General features: G+C 35.3%; 1 protein-coding gene across 1 annotated transcript in view; it reads right to left on the reverse strand.

Annotated features, from left to right (window-relative positions):
- Positions 1-21,168, reverse strand: part of FBLN5 (fibulin 5) — a 48,810-nt gene that overhangs the window by 6,930 nt on the left and 20,712 nt on the right. Inside the window, exons 5-8 of the mRNA XM_015826720.1 lie at positions 14,698-14,820; positions 9,755-9,871; positions 5,719-5,838; positions 3,163-3,282 (exon numbers count right to left, since the gene is read on the reverse strand). Of these exons, the coding sequence (XP_015682206.1) occupies positions 3,163-3,282; positions 5,719-5,838; positions 9,755-9,871; positions 14,698-14,820 (480 nt within the window). The remainder of the gene's footprint in view (positions 1-3,162; positions 3,283-5,718; positions 5,839-9,754; positions 9,872-14,697; positions 14,821-21,168) is intronic.

The raw sequence follows: 21,168 nt of genomic DNA on the forward strand, positions 1-21,168 counted from the left end.
CACGAACGTCTAGAGATCTTCAAAGGTCTGGTGAAATGTAATATGAGGAAAAACAAAACATGTTTCCATTATGCACAACCCTGGACAATGAAGCTTTCTGAAGTGTAAGAACAATAACCGAACAATGATCAGTACAACAGATTTTATAATAGCAGAGGAAAGGAGATTTATTAATAGGAAGAAGAATAAAATGCTTTCTCTGAATTTGTTTAGGAAGTAAGGCAAAAGAGAGATCTCAGATTAGCACCTAGCTGCATTCGTGTGTGCGGAAAGCAGAAGCTGGCACTGGACCTGGCCAAATATGAGGCAGATTGCGACACAAGGCAAGATGAGACCGGCATAGGAGCCTGGAAGAGCCAGCAACTGAGGATAGGCGTCCAAGCGCCAAATGGAATGAACTAGCAACTTAGGCTGTCAGGACTGCATTGGGTCTAGGATGTGTAGACTTCCCTGATGTTGTATGCCATATGCTAAATAAATAAATAAATAAATAAATAAATAAATAAATAAAGCAACCTCTTAAATAAGGAGCAAGTGAAGGAGTAAAGAGGGAAGGTAGACCTTAACTTTTTATCTACTACCTGCTGCCCACTTGTGGTCAGTAGGTCATGTGCCATTAGATTTGGGCTTCCAATACAAAAGGCACTGAATGAACACAGCTTTAGTTTCGATTTTGAGAAGGATTAGATTTCTAAAGAGGTTACTTAACATTAGTTTCAAGAAGCCACATAACGTCTTTCACTTCTCCATTTCTGATAATTTTTCACATACTGTAGTACTTTAAAAAATCACTATATCTCTTTAGCAAACTAAAACAAAAAATACTTGTTTTCTTGCTAATTGCCGTTGACAGGCATTGGGAACTAATAGTTGAAAGATGTTTAGTGGCTTTTATAGCCAAAGTAGATCTATGATCAGCATTCTCCACAATGTTCATCTGTGCAGGAGAACAAACACTTTGTATAAATGAAATATGTTTCACAGAAAAGAGAAACATGTCAGAAATGACTGGAAGAATGAACCTTAAGAGATCCAAGTGGACTCTGCTTACTCTTGGGGAAAACTTGCATAATTTGTGAAATATCTGGGTAAATTCATCTACTACACAGTCTAGAAATATATTTTCCAGTTTGTAAGCCAGTATATTTTTGGCAAAAAGAAATAACGTTTGGCTGATGTTGGAATGTACCAGAGGAGAGGGATATATTCATAATTATTACATTTACTATAAATAAGATAGAAACTGACTAGGCCAATCTTATATGTAGAAATACTAAACATAAGAAGCAAACTCATCAACCCACTTTGAAATCTCTACAAACTACTAAATTGTTAACTATATGGGTTTTTTGTCACAGTTTCTAGGAAGATACGTAAAAAGAAGTTTTGAAGGCATTGCTTGAACATGATTTTACTTAAAGAGAAGAATTTAGGAGAGAAGACTATCAGACATCAATAAGGAATCTTATTCGTAATTTGACCACTAGTGAATAAATTGTGTAATCCATTATGCTTCCACTTATGTTTGCTGTCACTTTCAACTGGTCTGTCACTATAACTAGTTGAGTTTATGGAGACTTGCAGTAGTTAAACTCTTTCCCCTTTCTAGATGGGTTTCATCATAAATTAAAAACTTGCTTGTTTATCCAAGCCTTCTATTAGTTTCTGTATTTTCTTTCTTATTACATGTCCTAATTACTGTTTTTATTATTTTTTATTAATTTATTTTAGTGTTTTAATCATTTCTGAGTTTTTGTGTTTCTATTGTAATTTCCCCCTATTTTTAGTATATTTTTTGCTAATTTCTTCAACTTTTTAAATGAAAAGTGGTACAGAAATACAGCAAACAATTATATTAAAAATGAGCACTTAGTACACACAGCTTTCATTAAAAATGTTATTTATATCCCATTTTTCATTTAGGAACTTAAGGCAGCATGCAGAGCACTTCTCATATGTTTCTCATAATATTTTATTTTTTAATTTATCAAGTTTCTACACCATCTCTTATGATAATAATCCTGTGAGGTAGGTTTGGCTGAGAGAGAGTGACTCAGCAAGCTTGATAGGTACACTACAACTTTTAAGCTACACTAAAACCTGGGTTTACCTACTCCTAGCCCAACACTTTAATTACTATGCAAGACTGGCTCTCATTTAACATTACCAGAGGTCAGGAGGGTCCGCATGATATGGTTAAAAAAAAGATCGAGATGATGGTCACAGTGATTCAATCAAAGCTCAGCACATAAAAAAAAACAAACCAGATGGAACTGTGATTATACCATGGTGACTGACATCTTGACCTTTTAACCATAGCCTGCGGATATCTCTGATAGAGACTGAGTTTTCATTACAAGTCTTATACTATCCTTTCTCAGTTTGGATATAAACGTATGAACAATTGGTTCTCTGTAAATCTAATTATGTTTCATTAGCTACACCAATTGCATTGCTGTTTGGAGGAAGAAAGGCAACAAGCTTATTGATCTTGACCTCTTCCTAAATAAGAAATAGAATTTTTTTTTAATAACTGGTATGGTATACCCAGATGAAAGCTATGTACTGATTAATCTTATATTTATACCCAGCTTAAACTCAGCAAACAAACAAAAAACGGTAAGGAAACTACTGAAAAGTAAATTGTATTATAAAAGCTTAGTTCTGCCAAGTAAGTCAATCAACAGTTCTTTTGAAATGTGCTCAACTGGAGGGAAGTACTCACAGATGCATAAAGAAAAGTTTTGCAGCCACAAAATACTTGCAGAATGTTTTAAAAGGTTCTCTGCTTTCAAAGCTAGTAAATAAGAATGCAGTTACTATAGAATCAGTTTTCTCCATTAAAGTCTTCCCTATTGGAAAATATGATACAATATACAAAATACAATATGTGTAGAAAAGTATCACAGCATTAGGTGACCTTTAGCTGCTCTGGAAAATAGCTGGTTAGCCAGAAAAGCCATTAACTTTGAAACATTTCTTATTTAGTTATGCTTCAGTGATATTGTGTAATAGCTTTCAATACTATCTTTTTGTAATAAAATTTTCAAAAACTAATTCTCTTAAGCATTACTATTATTACTACTATTTCCAAAAGAGTAACTACTGGCTTATTTGCCCTCTAATTATATTTGAAAGACAAAATAAATGGAATATTCTTACCCTGACAACGAGTGTCCTCAACAAGAACGTAGCCAGACGGGCAGAAACAGTAGTAGCTACCTGGCTGATTAACACATTCATGCTGGCAGAGAAATTCTGAGAAGCTGCATTCATCCATATCTACAAATATAAGAATATGAAAAAAAAAGTTTGCTCATTCTTGATAGAATTGCTATTATTTCTAAAATTGCTATTAGTTAATATAGATTAAAGCTCCTGAAAAACTGTTGTAATGATACTTCATAACTGCTTGGATTGCAGTTAGGGTCAGGCTCGTAGAAAACCACAAGTACCATGTAATCTTAGATAAGCCTGCATGGAGAAATAACTTTCCATTTTCTTCTGTCTTGATGGTACATTTGTACACATCATAATCCTCATTATAATTTCCTGAAGTAGTGGTTTTAATATTCCGAATGATTTTTCTCTGTTCTGCTTACAGAATTCATTCACAAATAAATTCACAATCCATTCACATTTTCTCTACTAATATTTTGTATTTGTGACTCACGAATCCCTAGAAGAGGAATTCTATTTTGTATAAATTATTCTCTAAAACAGGCTTCCATAACCTAGTACCCTCCTAATGTGCCCAGGCTCCTAATGTACCCCATGCTGACTGACAATTTTTGGAACTTAAGTACAACACATTGGAAAAGACACAAAAATCTTGTGAACATAAATAATTCACTGTAGGTTCCGTAAAGGGCTACTCAAGTAAAGAATTTCACAATGTTGCGACAATTATGCAACATTGCATAATTGATGGAATCCAGATGCAAATTTGTATTACTTAATACATTTGGGGAAAAGAGGCCAAAGCCATTTTAATGCACTATTCAAGTGAGAAAAAAGACTAACAATTTAAGTCATTAATATCTTGACAACAGTAGGGCAGAGGAAACTAAGACAGTCAATTACATTTTCTTTATTTTTGGAGCTCCTGGAATTAAATCTACCTAGCAGAAATTTATTTCCTGGCAATAAAGAAAAACAAGCCCTCCAGCCTGAAGATGCCATACCTAAAATCACTGACAGCCTAAATCAATTCCCTTGTGGACCATAATCAACCACAATTATATAGATTTTGTTTTACTTCTCACTCTTCCAATTTACTATAAGTATCTGTTAATTTTGCCTTCTGGAAGCTACAAGAATATGTGTAGAAAGTTATTTTAAACAATTTCAAGATCCAGACGTAGAGAAGGATATCTGACTTTTCTTCATCTTCCTATAATAGCATTTTTTCCATGATGTTGTGCTAGATCAAGAATTAACACAACTCATTCTAAACACTTATTTTTGACACATCATCCAGGATAGAGCTTATTTTCTTATTGGGGCAAATAATAAATATAAATATATCATTTACATTCCTTTTTCCAGAATCTGGTTTCATTAGTTATACAGTCCAAGGATTACTATATCTATGTGCGAAACCTCAATGCTCATATTACTTTTTATTAAAAAAAATATAGAATGTGCTCAAAAATTTAAAACAATGTTCTTTTATTTAGCGTTCTTAAATGTCTTTGCCTTTGCCCCATTTTCATTCATAAATTTAGAAATATTGGCACATGTAAATGCCATTCTCTCTCAAACTTTTGTCATTCCCCCCCTACCTCCACGGAAGGATAGACTTAACTAAATCAATATGCTGATATAAAAGAGAGGGCCAGTTCTGGATGGCCCTGATGGATGGATGGCTTTGCATGCAACAGATCCAAGGTCAGTAGTGTTCATCTGTGCTCTGTCCCCAGACAAATGCCCAGAGTGTCCTGTTTATAGGGAGGAATTGTTCAATGCTAATCACCGACAGGAACACTATAAATTGTATTTTTATACATAAACAATTTTTCAGCTGATGGGGACTTCTGACCCATTCTAATTTATGTTTAGAACTGAAATATGTTTAGAACAAAATAAAATTATGTTTAAAACTGAAGAAAAAAATGTGCTCTTTGTATATGCTTACAGTTACTTCGTGTGTGTCCTCAAATCAATCTAAACTTCTGGCAACTACATAGTTAAGTCCCTTCAGATTTCTTGACAATGTTCTTCAGAGGTGATTTGCCAATGCCTTCTTCCTAGGGCTAAGAAAAAAGGACTGGCCCAAGATCACTCAGCTGGATTAGAATTCATAGCTTTCCGATTTCAAGCCCAGTGCCTTTAACCACTACATCAAATTGCCCCACTACTATTAGGTACAGATACATTTTCCATTTGATTAAATTCTCAATTGAGAATTGAGTATTTCTTTCAGAATGCATTCTTCTCCAAAGTTTGATTTCCTTTTTCTAACATTAGATTATGTGGAATTATTTGAAATTATTGAACAGTGAATATAGTATATGCCACTGATCATGGTTACTAATTGTTTCCTAATTATTGCAAGAATATCCTAACTATTATAAGAATTAATTTTCTTATTCATGTCTCAATTTCTGAATTGCTAGCTTTAATGTTACTGTGAGAAAACATTATGTGTATTCCCCTCCCCCCAAAAAGGTTTATTTCCTCCCATAGTCAAGATATTTCACAATAATTTCTACTCACCAGTACAGCTAATGCCATCGGTTTCCAATTCATAGCCAGGATCACAACGACAAAGGAATGAGCCATAGGTGTTGATACAGTTTTGTACACAAGGGTTGTTAGTTGTACATTCATTCACATCTGTGGATAGCCAGTACTTAAAAAATTAATGATCTTTCTCAAGTTTTAATTAATATTTACAGCTTTGAAAAAATATCTACAATTAATACTGCAATCAAAACTTATTCTTAGATGTTTAAAATAATAATATAACTACTTTTCACCCTCAAAATCATGGGATCCTAATTTTAGGATCCCTCTTTATTTCTGTTTTGTTCTGTTCCAAAGTAATCACGTACAGTAGTCCAATCTTCATATGGGGATCTGAATTTGTGTTTCGTATTTCCTATTAGTCCATAGATGAGTATCTTCAGCAATGTAACCAACTTTGACCCCATTGATTGGCCTTCCAGATCACTTGTTGGTTAGCCAAATGTAACCAACTTTAATCAAAAGTAACCAACTTTTGATAAAGATTTATGTCACCATGTAGGTTCTAGTTTATATAGACATTTTATTCCATGTGTTTGGTTTCTCAATATTCTACATGGTTGATTTTCCAATATAATATAATATCGGCTTTCATATTGCTTTCAACTGTTCTGACCATCTTGTGCTCCTGATAGGAGTTTGCAGTGAGGTCATAAGAACTATAAATCATGATTACAGTCTGGCACATGTGTATCAGTTTTATATTCTGTCTTCTTAAGACATGGTGCCCCCTTTCTTTCTCTCATGTAAGGACAGACATATTTCAGAAACTCAGTTTAGGAAAAACATAGATTGGGGTAAAAGGAAATGTTTCCAATTTTCTCAACATTAACAGCGTGAATGCCTAAAGAACATTGGAAACTACTACAAATTAGTACATGACTGAATATGAATGCATTGTATTGCCCCAAGTATGTACAATAAATTAGCCATTGATGTGGTTTTAAGTATTATACACGCTATTAGAAGTTACTACTATAGTACAATATGTAGTACTGGACCCAGGGGGAATGCAGGCCGATCAGAGAGTTCTTGCATCAAGGTAGAGCAGGGCAGTTATTTCTTATTTCTAGGCTAAATAAGGCATATTTAATATATTTACAGTCTGGGACAAAATAACAAATGCTTCCTTCTTCTCACTTCTGAAATTGAGGGGACATAATACATGTTCTCAGCTTTCTGTCTGCAACTGTGCGGGAGATATCCAATTAGGAAGTCAATTTATATCAGATCAGACTATACTGTCATTACATTTCATTCAGAGGTGCCTGTTCAGATGGGCATAGAAGATTTATAGTGAAAAGCAGGAGTTTTTCACATTACCTAATATCTGACAGCTTTTAAATTGAAGATGCCTGGATTGAGTACAGGCAATTCTTGACAATCATTGTTTTAGTGAGTATTTAAAGTTATAACGGCACTGAAAATGCGACTTATAACCAGTTCTCGCACTTACAAACATTGCAGTATCCTCAAAGTCACATGGTCAAAATTTGGGCGTTTGGCAACCAGCGTGTATTTACAATGGTTGTCATATCCCAGGATCATGCGGTCTCCATTTGTGACCTTCCCACTCAGCTTCTGAGAAGAAGAGTCAATGGAGCAAGTTGGATTTGCTTAACAACCACATGATTCACTTAACTTCAGTGATTTGCTTAAAATCCACGGGAAAACAAGGTTGTAAAATAGGATGTGACTCACTTAACAACTGCCTTACTTAGCAATGGAAATTCTGGTTCCAGTTATGGTTGTGAGTTGAGGCATACCTGTATAGCACCTTCTGCAGACAAACATATGTTCTGTGTTTCATGCTACTTTCCTAAGAAGTCACAGAGTAAACAAAAGCTCATACAATATCTCATTGTTTTTAAGAAATGTTGCAGAGTTCATGAGAAATAAACAAATTAACCTCCTGCCAAAATGTTAGGAACAAATAATGTACAAGTCACTCTAGCCTTCCCTGCAGAACTTGTGTTTTTTATAAAGAGTAAGCATCCACTATATGAGGCAAAGGGAGGTATAGAAAAATATTCTTTATGCTCTATTTGGGATTAGACCAATATGGCAAACAAAACTTAATGTATTTTGCAGATGTTTCCTTGTTTATCTATTAATTTTAAGACTCCAACTGTTTAATCATAACAAAAACTGACCAAATGCAGCAGGACACACAAAAAAAGAAAAATGTACAAAAGCCAGGGATTGCCACCCTCAGTAGGATCATTGGGATCATTTTTAATTATATCCAAGTTTTTTTCCCCCACCTTCAAGATTAGACAACTGACGGTTTTGCAATGGAAGAACTAGCAGAAAGAATTTTATTTTCCCCCAAAGCCTTAAAAAACAAAAACTGTCTGCAAGGGAGGCATTTCGTAATTGTACTACACTATAAATTGGCACATATTGCAAAATTCATCTAGACAGCTACTCTAATTGGAGTACAGCTGAACTACAGTTGGAAAACTGTAAACACATGCTGGTATAATTGTCATCAACACATGATGTCCAGGTAGTCCTCAACTTACAATTGTAATGGAGGCCCGATTTTGCATTGTAAGTTATGATGATCTTAAGTTGAAGCATACACCTGACCAGACTGAATTTTATAATCTTTTTTGCAGCAGTTGTTAAGTGAACATTGTGGTTCTTAAGTGAATGTGACAGTTGTTAAGCAAACACTGCAATCATGAAGTAAATCCATGTATTTCTATGGGTTGTGGGTTGGTTTGTTTGTTTTTTGCTAGAAACTGCCCTAAAAAACCCACACCCAGCAAAACAATATCATAAATCATAGTCACATGACTACAGAAAGCTGCAACCAGACATAAAGCTGAACTGGCTACCAAGCACCTGGAATACTGTCATGTGACCACAGAGCTATGTACGGCCATCAGAACTTGGGGAGCAAGTTGTAAATAGCTTTTGGAGGAGTGTCGTAACTTTGAGCGGTCACTAAGTGACCATTCATTAAGCAAGCTCTATATATACAGTTCTTGGATCTTAAGGCCATAGTAAATTCCCCTGAACCTATTTATATTTTTACTGAAAAATGGTTGTATAGTATTCGGTATTCTTTAACTGCTACAGTATCAACATGTTCAAGAGAAATGTATGTCACTGAAATGGCAACTTCCACCTTACCACAACTCACCAAACTAGGAAGTGATCAATTGAAGGGCGGTTTGCCAAATGGAGCTAATCTCCATTTATGAGCAGAAATCCTGTGAATACAGGTGGGAAAGGAGAAGTTTCACATATAATTCCTTCTTATTTCCTTATATTTATTAGTTGCCATGGTTCATAACATTTATAATGTAGTCAGTTTGAAATATGATTTTTTTCTATTTTTAAGCCAAATTCATTCCCCTGAAAAACTATTCTATGGCTCAAGACATAAAATGGAATTCTACCAATAAATACTGCTTCTCAGTGCTCATTACCAATGACCCATTTTTGAACTTGCTTAATAACCATTTTATATACAAAATTCAATGTATAATGGCATAGAGTGTTTTTTCCAAAAGAAAAAAGTAGAGATAAAGAATAAATGTGGAAAATGTAACTTCAGTATATAATTAGAAAGGTAGCAATAAACTTAGAGAAAATAGAGGCGTTGGAATGGCTTTCAGTGCCCATTAAACATTAAGTCATATGATCCAGCCCCTTCTAGCTGTAAGTGTGAATATCTACATAAAAGTTGGAGTTTAATGCATTTAATTGTTTAATTATGAAAATGCATATTAATATACTTAATTATAGAATAACTACATTATTCTGATGACATATTATTTTCAAAAAGGGGAAAAAGATATAAAGTTGCTGGGATAAATATATTCATAATGTTATCTGAATACCAACAGAAGAGAATATTTGTAGGTCAGGGCTGAAATGAGGGTTCCTTGCTGCTTTCTGAACTTGCTTGTATGTTATATGAATGTTGACACGAATTCCTGGTCTGGGAATTGGAATCCTGCTTTTTCTCCCTCTTCCCTCCTCTACACAATACCTTGACACGATCTTCCATCTTCATTCAGTACAAATCCTGGGTTGCAGGTACAGGAATAGGAGCCAGGTACATTGGCACATAGCTGATGACAGTATCCATAGCGACATTCATCTATATCTAGTAAAAGAATTGAATAGAAGTGAAACTTATAGTTGCATTTGCCACATTGGAAAAAAAAATAGAAGCCAGTATCTCCTTACAATATTTGTTAACAGATTTTAAATAATTATGATATGATCAATAGTTATGTTATTCCGGCTATCAGATTTTATGCACAATTTTATTTCATCAAATATTGCAATCCCCTTTCATTTAAAGTCTCCTTCAGCAGCTTACTAAGGGCAAGTGGCATCAACACCTTCTTTGTAACTGCACTCTATTTGCTTTTAGCCTAATTCAAGTCATGCAAGCAGGGATCAAACTGTTTGACATGTCTGGAACTTTGGCAAGAAGCAAAATCTCTATTTGAGCTTCTGATAACCATAACACATCTGGGCTGAGATATGAAGGGCCTGATTGCGTGAACTGGTGATGAAGACCCAGACTTTTTGCTTCCTGAAGCAATGAAAATGGTGCGACCTTTCCATTTCTATGTACAGAAGTCAATTGGTTGGCAGTTGAATCTTATTTCATGCCAGATAACACGATGACGCAATGGAGGAACCAAATGGTAGACAGTTATTTTCATTTTGTTAAGTTCTTCTGAGGAAAGGACCATTGAAATGCCTAAATAGACTTAAAGATATATAGGGAAAGCCATTTTTGATCATTTCCATGAACTGCCAGATTGTAGACGGGACATTCTGGGAGTTGGACTCCACATATTAGTTAGGGGATAGCTGCTTTAATTAATCTACTATGGTGAAGTTCATATAACACACATTGTTAGGTGGTTGTACTAATTGAATATCTGTGGGTTGTAGAGCATGGCTCAGTTCAATATGCAAATTTAGGCAACTGGATTATTTAGCATAAATTTAATTCACAAATTCTTTAGTGGTCACAGATTGTTACAATGCTGTTGGCAAATATTCAAAATCAGGAAGAACAAAATAACAGATGGTGGATGGATGGAACTAATAGAGAACTAATAGTAAGATGGGTGGCCAATAAATTTAGTAATGAAAAATAAACAAACAAACATATAGATCATTTGGCATAACAGCTAACAGGTTGATTGTTGTCCCTTTGGTGCACTTATGTTTTTTTAAACATAGTTAATAACTTTGTTATCTGAGCTCATTGATAGAATAAAAAAATGAATTGACATGAAATTGGGAAGAGGAAGGCAATTGTAGCACTGTGCCTACTCCAGTTGTACAGAACATATATAAAGAATGTGGTCAGTTTTAAAAAGCTGGAGAAACACAAATCCACAGCAGTTGATAACATATGTTATATATTCAGTTAAAATATGTTATTTTACAGCCCAAGGAACCATACCCAAATACTTTAGACATCTTTTAAAGTACACCCTACTTCATACTGTTTCAAAGATAGACTCCCATATTTTGTTAATATTCTCCTTCATTACCTGCTTTACTTTATGTTTGAACTTTTACAAATATCAAAATACATGGACATTTATGTTAGTGCTGAATGTTCTTTTTTTCCCAAGCTTATATTTAATACAGTTAAAATTCAAAATTCAACAAACAAGACTGGCTTTTGTCATTCTAACAGTCATCCACCACGATATTTTCACCTGCATTATAAGACTATTTCAGAATTTTTAAAAAGCAGATGTATTTATAGGAACTGCAGCCAGAAAGGATTACTTTATTTCTTCTTTGTACATGCTAAAGACACAAGTATGCCCAAAAGATAATTTCATTATTTGAAAGAGTTGAAGTCAACAATTCTGATATTGAATTTCATTTTTTTTCTTTGTCAGAAAAGAGGAGATGCTCGGCTCGTATCCCAAATTGCACTCGAGGAGGTGGTAAGAAAGGAGAGGGGATGTAGATAGGTGGTAAGGAGGAAGGTGGAGAGGTTGGGGGTTAGAGGGAGGAAGGAAAGGAAAGTGGATGAGGGTGGAGGCATGGCGGGGACCGCTGAGCGTCTCTGAAAATGTATTGATTTGGATTATTTTTTCTTTTTTGTTTATGTACGTAAATGCATCATAATCTTTGTTGTTTAATTATAAAAATTAATAAAAATTTATTTTAAAAAAAAAGAAAAGAAAAGAAGAAAAATAATTCTATTTCCTAATCATTTCCCTAACCACCTGCTTAATTTCGTTTCGATTCTGCTATTTCTCTGGTTTTACAATTGGTTGCATTCTAGACTGTGTTTATTTGCCCAATAATTTCAAGTCAATTAGTCTATTCCAAGAGTGTCTTTTGGATGATTCCAACAGTTTTTCATGGAAAATTCTCTGATTATATTCATGGTCTACCTTTCCCAGCACCTCAGTTATTTTAGCAAACAGTAGAAGAGAGTACTAGAAAACATTTCTCTTTATTTCCTGTAAACAAGTCGTGATAGATTTTTCTTTCAAATAGAGGTATTTTTTTTCTCTCAAAATGGAATGATTTGCTATAGTTGGGTCAAGTGTAGCCTGGAAGTTCACTATTTTTCAACCTGGGGCTAAGAGCTCAAGTTTCCACCATAAAATGTCAGCGTGAAATGATAAGGTCATGAGCTACTAAAGCTTTGTATCCAGAGGAGGCTTCAAGTGGTTTACTAGCCAAATCTGGGCAAAAACCTTCCTGGTCATGGCTTCTAACTGCTGTTGCAGCCATTAGCCATAAGTCAAGAGGGGCTTCCAAGTTGCAGACCTGATCCTACAAGATAGTAAAACTCTGTCCAGAGCTAAAGATGGAAGAGTTATGGAGCCTGAGATTTTCTAAACAAACAGTAACTTGCTGGGATTTATTTAGGCAGGTACCATCCCATCTAGCCCCCCACAACATCCAGGCACAGCATAGTGACTCCAGTGTCATCTCTTGCTTGGGCTGGGGTGGAGATATAAAACTGAGTATCAGCAATCTGCTGATAGCCCAAATCAATGAATGATTTTTTTCTAGTGTTAAAAAAGACAGGACAGGGTCATGAAAAAGTCCAAATAATTCAGTTTAGCCAAAGCCCTCCGTAAATGTTGCTCCATACCTTCTTAATCCTCTCTAAAAAGAAAATATAATATCTTACTTTGATAGAAAGTAAGGATGAAGTAAACAGCTAATAAATAATAAATAAATGTACTTTTGCCTCCTTCATATCCAAGAGATTGACTCCACACATGACTAAACTGCCTACTTGATTGTTGGGAAAGGATCCATAAGGAAATTGGGGCAGCCCCTCTTGCTTGTTATCTTTTCTTTGAGAAATTGATGGTGCCAGTTAGCCTCATGGTAACCACAGAATAGTCAACCTGACCCAAAAAATGATGTTGTTCTCAATATCAAGAACACATTCTCACTGTCCCAAAAGCTAGAGCCCGAGAGTGACTCCCTATGTATGCTGAGCCCATGATCATATTAACATCATGAGCTCATAACTCATAGTTATCATGAAACTATGAAAATCCAAGGAAATCCTGAACTCGTCCCCTAGACCGAATAAAATCCAAAATACGTAAGATGAGGTTGAATACCTTGGATAGGGAGGCTTCAGAGTGGCAAAAAGGGTGATATATTTAGTTTTTACTTGGTGCATATAGGAATCCACGTCCAGCAACCTGTGGAGCAGGGCAATTGACCACTATCAATTTTAGTTAAATGCTTACTTAAAAGCACCTAGATTTGGCACCAGTATAAAAGAAAATAATAAGAGGAGTATTCTAAAGATGTTGCTTCAGTCTGTAAAAAGAATAAAATAATCACAATGGCTTGCAATTTAAAAGCATGATGCAACAGAAAAAGGAATGAAAAGAAACTCTTTCCTTGCTCATTCATATATAAGAGAGAGTCGGGCGGATAATAGACGGACAGACAGACAGACACACACTCTGCTCATCATGTCTATATGATGAGCAGAGGAATGTGACAGGAAATTGTTCTGAAGGGAGAGAAGCCAGATATCTGCTGTTCCCAGTAAGGTTGTTAGACTGTACTAATGTATTTCACCATTTGATGAAATCAGCTGGAACTTAGACCATGGCAAAAGTTCAAAGCAGACCTAAAAGGCTGGAAAAACCAGTCACAGCCAACAAAAGCAATGCATTCAAAGCAAAGAATCCATTATAGAACTGTCCTAGTGTTTCAGTTAGTTTATTCCTTTGATAATGTTTTGGGGGCTCTTAAAAAAGTCGCCCAAATTTCATGCCCTTTCATATAGCATTCTAAAAAAAATCCTCTTGATCGTTGGAATTCACGATCTCATCAATTGATAAACATGTCATGAATATGACAGTACTGTTTGCTAATGTAACACCATAATTTGGCTATGTGCTGATATTGTGCAACTAAATACAAGTAAAAGGAATGTTTTCCACATTAATCAAGAGAGGAAAATATGTTAATCTATTGATGCCAGTTATGTCCCTTGGAATATGCACAGAATCTGGAGAGGGATATTCAAGTAACACTTTCAAGAATAGTAGTTCTCAAGTCATTGCAGGCAATCCTCATTTAGCAACTGCCTCATTTAGCAACCATTCGCTGTTATTACAGTGTTGAAAAAGTAATTTTGCAGGCTTGTAAAGAAATAAAAAGCTGAAGTAAGATAAGCACAGTCACAGTTTCACTTAATCACCATTTTGCTTAACGATCAAGCTGCCAGTCCCAATTGTGGTTACTAAATGAGGACTACGTGTATTGAAGTCATAAGCTATTTTTCTCAACCTCACTTGTAACGTAAAATTCCCTATTCTTTCCCCATCTATCCTTGTTATCCTTTAATAGAAGTTTGGAGAGGGAGGGTCACCGGTATTTCTTCTAGGAATCAAGTAAAAATTCTGGATAGTAGTTTCTAAAAGAGTAGCTGATCCCATTGTAACATACCTAAGCATTGGCCTTCTAAAAGCCAATATCCTTCAGTGCAGGAACAAGTATATCCTCCTTCAGTGTTGATGCAGATTTGGGTAGGGTTGCACTGATGTGATTCAGTTGCGCATTCATCGACATCTGCAATGCAGAAAATAATTAAGGATTACTTGATTATTGAGAAGAAAAGCAACATTTATTTTAAGTTCTGGTCCCATCCCTTGTGATACAGCATAAAAAGATTTATATAACTAAATAAATCAAAAGAAATGCCAAAATACAGTTGGAGTTGCTTGAAGAATGCCTCTGAGGCATTGGAGATAATTCACTCCGTGCCAAGAGCTGAATGAATCAAAATCATTGGCAGTACAGAAGAAACATCTCCACCCATCAGATACTCTGTCTCTTATCAAGTTGATTCAATGTCAGGGGTGTTCGTAATTTCTTGTGTTACATTGACTGGTCCAATTCCTGGAAAACAACATTTCTGAATTCATACCAACTCAGCATCCAGCATCCTGTTTCTCTCCTTGTTTCATTACATTTGTTTTTACAGAGAAGAAAACCCAAGGGATGGTAAGAGCTGCTGCAAAATCATTCTTCAGCATTATTTTGGAAACCTGGTATAGTAGTACTGTTGTTTAGCAGTTGCAAAGAAAAGAAAGCTAATGAGGTAGAATTTAGGAAGAATCCTCATCAGTGGGGAAAAGATGGTGATGATGATAATGTATAGGCTGCCCATCTCATATACATGACTCTTGGCAGCTCACAATCAAAACACAATTAAAACAGAATATAAACAGTGAAACACAACCAAAATAGCTGAAACAAAAACAACATAAAAATAGCAGCTGAGAAAACCCACAACTGATGATACAGGATCATCCATACCATCAGGGCCCCAGGCTTAATGACAAAGCTAGGTTTTTATGCCCTGCAAAAGAGCAACATGGTTGGGGCAAGTCTAATTGGGAAAGAGATGTTGTTTCAGAGGATATGAGTCACAGCACAAAAATGCTGCCCTCCTAGATGCTGACAGGTGACATCTTTTCATAGACACAAAGCATGCCTCTCCTGCCTTGAATTTTATATTAAAAATGCAGAATAAAATAATAATATTAATAATTGTCGATAACAAAGACAAAGAAATGTGGATAGTGGATAGTGCAGTACCTGGAGACAGCAGAATAGAAGGGAAAAAAATGGACAAAATGCAAAGACCTGCAAATAGAAACAGAAGAACTATGGCAAAAGAAAGCAAAGATGGTGACAACAGTAATAGGTGCTTGAGTACAATCCCCAAACAACTAGAGTACCACTTGAACACCATCAGCATTGACAAGATCGCCATCAGTCAATTGTAAAAGGTAGTTTTACTTAAATATATTCCACTGAATATTGTCAGTAGGAAAGGAGGAGGTATTAATGAGAATCACCACTCAGAACCAGAAACTGAACCCATCTCAGTCTTCTGTAGCCCATATTTAACTTCAGATCAGATTAGAATAGGTGATTGAGGTGAAATAAAAAATATAATAAGAAAAAAGCAAACACAACTGTTCTAGAAAAGACAGTAATATGTAGGCTTATTGACCATAGGAAGCTACGGTAGGTATACAAAGCCCAAACAATATCAAATCAAACAAAATTGAGAGGGAAGAAGAGAGAAATCACACACACAAGTGTTCCAAGGACATTCTTTGGCATCTTTTTGTTCTTTGGAAAACTATTACCAAAGTAAATGGACCAGAGAATATTGTGCAAACACAATTTCCCCATTCAATTGCTCAGTTTAATGCAACCCACCAATCTGCTGCCGGGGCCTTGAATAGGAACATCCCTGAAATACGTATATAACCAAATATGGTTTATCAACTTTTTCACTTTTGTCTTTTATAAAGAATTTGTCTGATGGGTCAAATTAGAAAGTAATGACCATGAGTAAATTTTAGATTATTATCATTATTATATTATTATTATTATTTTAGTATTGTATTGTTTAACAATTAGGTTGTTAATTTGTTTATTATTGTGTTTAATTTTAATTTGTTTAAATTTATGTTAAAAGGGAGTTAAAGCGCGTTATGGACTTGGTTATTTAAATAGTTGGTTAATGTTAGTTAGATTATGATTATTATATTTGTAACCCTGTGTTCAGCTCTGGGAAGTGGGGGAGAGGGAGGGGGGGTTGGGGTGGGTATGGGGGTTTATATTGTAATTTTGATAAAACTTTTAATAATAATAATAAAAAAGAAAGTAATGACCATGTGTGACCCAGAGGCAGATCGTCTGCAATGCTAATACTGCATTAACCTGAAAGAACAGCACAATTTCAATGTTAATTGTATGTAACCTTCACCCAAATGGACTTCTTGTACTCACTAAGCATGCCTTTGTTTACTTTAACCCCCTTTATTTTAATTCCTCATTAGAGTCTTACTTGGTTTTGCACATAGAACTCTTTGAGAATGCTTGTCATGAACAAAATTTGGCAGAATACTGTATGAAAAATATTTAAGATAGTTTAAATTCCCTCTTTTTAGACACTGCTCCTCTATACATTCAGCTTCATATAATTATGTCTGTCCTAACTGTATAATTTTCTCTGAGCTACAGAAAAACATTGTATGATGTTGCGTTTCCATCCAATAATCTGTTTGAAAAGGTTTGCTCGTATGAGGAAAAAACCATAATTTAAACATTTGGAAATTACATAAAAAATAATGGCAAGTTATTCTAAAGTTCCAGAGTACAGTACTAAATACATTACGCTGCAAATACAAGCCTTTGATAACAATCACAGCGTTCACTTTACAACTGTGGCTTTTGTTTTATGACTTCCACATAAAACAATCACCATTTTAAAAAAGGTTGTAAAATCAGATTGATTATGTGATGACTCATGTAAAGACTGTCCCACGTAAGTCAAAGTCTGCCTGTAGATTTATAAGGCTGTGTTTCTATGCATACTTTGTATTTAAATGCTTAGATCCTAACATTTTGGAATTAATTATACAAAGAAATCCAAATACATTCATTCTTTGCCAGTACTGTTGATAATGCAAACTAAAATCCTTAAAAATCCTTGAAAGATTTTCAAGTTCAACTAAAGATGTAAAAATATGTAAAATGCCTTCTTAAGTATTTTTTAAGTATTTTAAAGCTTGCATTATGAATTATAATGTAAAGATAGTCTAATAAATGGTCTACTTGATACGGATTTGGGAATTTTTCTTCAGACCAAGCTACCAATCTTTGTTTTCCATTCACATCAATTTAATTTATTCCATTTAGGCACCACCTGACTCTGAACTGGCTCCAGGTGGTATACAAAGAAAGCAGTCAGAATAAAAATATAATACAGCAAATAACTAAATAAAAAGTTGCCTTCCTATGAATGGTATGTGTCTTCCTCAATCTCAGATCCTCCATAGGAGGCTGTGAAATGGAGGGGTCTGTGCAGCATCTTAGCTGTTCCTAACATTTCACTCTTCTGGACCTAGAGTTCCAATATTGTTCATGGGATCTATTGGAACCACTTTCCCAGCTTAGGACTCACAGCCCTGAAGGCTCCTACCACCATTGAAACCACCTTGGTCTTTACTTTCCACATCCTTTCTAGTTCTTCCTTCATGTTCTGGTACTTCTCCAGCTTCTCATACTCCTTCTTCTTGATGTTGGTGTCACTTGGCACCACTACATTTATCACCCCTGCTCTCTTCTGATCCTTGTCTACTATCACAATGTCTGGTTGATTGGCCAATACCTGCCTGTCTTGATGATGATAGTAATAATGATACCAAAGCATTCATAATATTAATATATCAGAAGCAAGAAATCAACCATGATCGTAGTTGGAATAGCAGAAGAATACAAGGGAATTAGGAGATTGTTAATAGTATTTTGCCTTTTTTAAAAAAAATTACTGTACAGAAGAAGTAAGGCAAATAACAGCACCTTAATCAGCATTTGAATGTGGAAGGCTGAAAAACATAGACTATTTAAAACATTGACAAACAGCACACATCAGCAAACTATTCCTATACATCAGGGGTGTCAAACTGCTGGCCCGTGGGCCGGTTGCATCATGCAGAGGCCGTGCCCACCCCAGCTCCGGCAATGCAAAAAAAGTCACAATACGTCGTGACATGTCATGTGACGTGGCGAGTTTGACACCTGTGCTATACATCAAGTTCAGAGTCATCAATCCAGATTCATTAATCCAGATTTTTTTAGACATCCCCATATGTGAAATAAAAATCTATTATTTTTTCCTCAGTTTACCTGTTCAATTGCCCCCCTCCCATTAAAAACATTTAATAAACAAACAAACAAACAAATAGCAAACTTCTGGCTTTCATTTATATCAATACTGGGATTTCTTTATCTTGGTTTTGGTTTTGTAACATTGCAATGGTCTACCTCTCTTGATATATTTATTCTTTCTCTGTGCTTGTCCATGTAGACCAGGGTTCATGGTCAGTTTCTTCCCCACCCTCATGTGAACATTGTAGAATCATCCTCATCTCCCACAGAAGATTTTTTCCAACGGGATGCTTGGAAATGCTTGTTGGCTTTCCCCCAAAATGAATATTAAAATGACATTAAGCTCTGTTCTCTTTGACTCTTTCTGCACACTTTCTAGTTTTAGGATATCCGTTTTGAGATGAGGTGACCAAATGGTACATTCCAGAATGTTGTTTTTCCTCATTAGGAACAACTTGTGGGGCACAAATAAAGTTATTCTGAGACTACCCACTACTGACTGCCTGTGCAACTGCATGCTTTATAATATAACAGCCAGCCCAGGAACAAACTCAGATAGAAGCTCTTGAATCACAATATGCCTCATTTGTATTCTGAAGCCAATTAACAGACTTAGTTACCAAACATCAGAAGGACAGGTGTTTTGGTCTTGGCAACTGGCAGACATTATTATGGCAACACATGATTTTTAGAGTTTGGTAGACACTGTTTAAAACTAACCAGTTTTAATCATAGGCATAAGCCTTCATGAGCTTTATGATATTTAAGAATTTTCTCTTAGCTCAAAGATAACGAGAATCTTTTATAAGAGAGTTGTTGGAAAAGGTGAATTTCTCACTGGTATCTCTAACCCGCCATCTTGTCAGTTGCCTTGGGAAAAATGTTGATAGGTTCTGGAAAAGAAAAGATTGTCCATTCTTTATGTGTGATCTTTGGCTTTGCTGAAACCAGACAGCTTATGCAGGGGAAAGTAAATTGCTTTTCAAAAGTTATTAAATTTTGGATCTGATCCTTAGCCAGCTGTGCTCCAAGTGCAACTCTCATAAAGCTACACTAATTCTTCTCTAAGCAATGTGGCTTTGGGGATTTTTTCTAAGTAAAGAAGATGTATTGGACAAATGCCAGCACTGGAGAAACATCCTTGAGTAGTTTTGGCTTGAAAAATATAACAGCTGTGTCCTCATTACCATTAAATGGACAGAGTCTATGTAATGTTCTTACCAATGTACACATTACAAAGCCCATATCCACTTTACTTCTTTCAAGTACTAAAGTTATTTAGAAATGTCTTTAATATCAGTTCAAAGAATAATTCATTTATGCTGCAATTTAGTACTTATTGTAAAAAGGTATTCTACTTTAAAACATGAATAAATGAAGGAAATCAGGATCTGATGTAATACTTAGCTGTGTGTAGTTTATCCTTAGTAATTCATTTGATAAACTGCTTTACAGTACTGAAACTTTTAAGGAAGGCAATTACTATGTTAGCCTTTGGCAGAAAAACACACAGAATAATTGTTACACTTCTACTAGAGTTTTAATTTTAAAAAATAGCCTAGTTCTTCATTTGGTCCACAAATGCATATGTTATTTGTTTATGCATCTAAGCAGAATTATTATGATGGTAACCCCAAAATAATAAAGTCTATGAACTGGAGAATCAGAATTTGAAGAGATTGGAGGCATATAATCAGATAAAAAAGGAGAGGGAATGTAAATCTGAACTGGGGGTTGGTGATGGGGGGGAGTTCATGGCAATCAGTTAGTGGCAGTGGGACACATACTGAATGGTTGATAGCTCTCTGTGCTACTGGCCAAAAGAAACTAGAGGTGATCAGCTGATAGTTCCTGTATGTAAGTATGCCCAGATTCTAATGTTTGAAAAGAGCTGAAATGGAATAAAATGAAATATCATGGTTATTCTTAGGGCTATACACTAAATGGTGAATTTGCAACAGAACTAATCTCTTTGTGATGGTATGTATCTATGATCTGAATACATGTTCTCTCTGTTGTTAATCTCTGGACCGCTCCATTTGCCTCTTATGCAAAGGTTCAGATTATAAGCATCTCATGTAGGAATCCTTTTGTCGTTTTACGTGAAGAGAAGTCATCAACAGAAGCAATAATATATCACTGCACACTGTGGGTCAAGCTAGATATTACCTATATCTGCATGTAACATTATTGGCTCAAGAATCCCTTGGCCATTACAAGGGT

This window comes from Protobothrops mucrosquamatus, unplaced genomic scaffold (assembly GCF_001527695.2).
Source record: "Protobothrops mucrosquamatus isolate PMUCROS unplaced genomic scaffold, P.Mucros_1.0 scaffold_211, whole genome shotgun sequence".
NCBI classification, from domain to species: Eukaryota; Metazoa; Chordata; class Lepidosauria; order Squamata; family Viperidae; genus Protobothrops; species Protobothrops mucrosquamatus.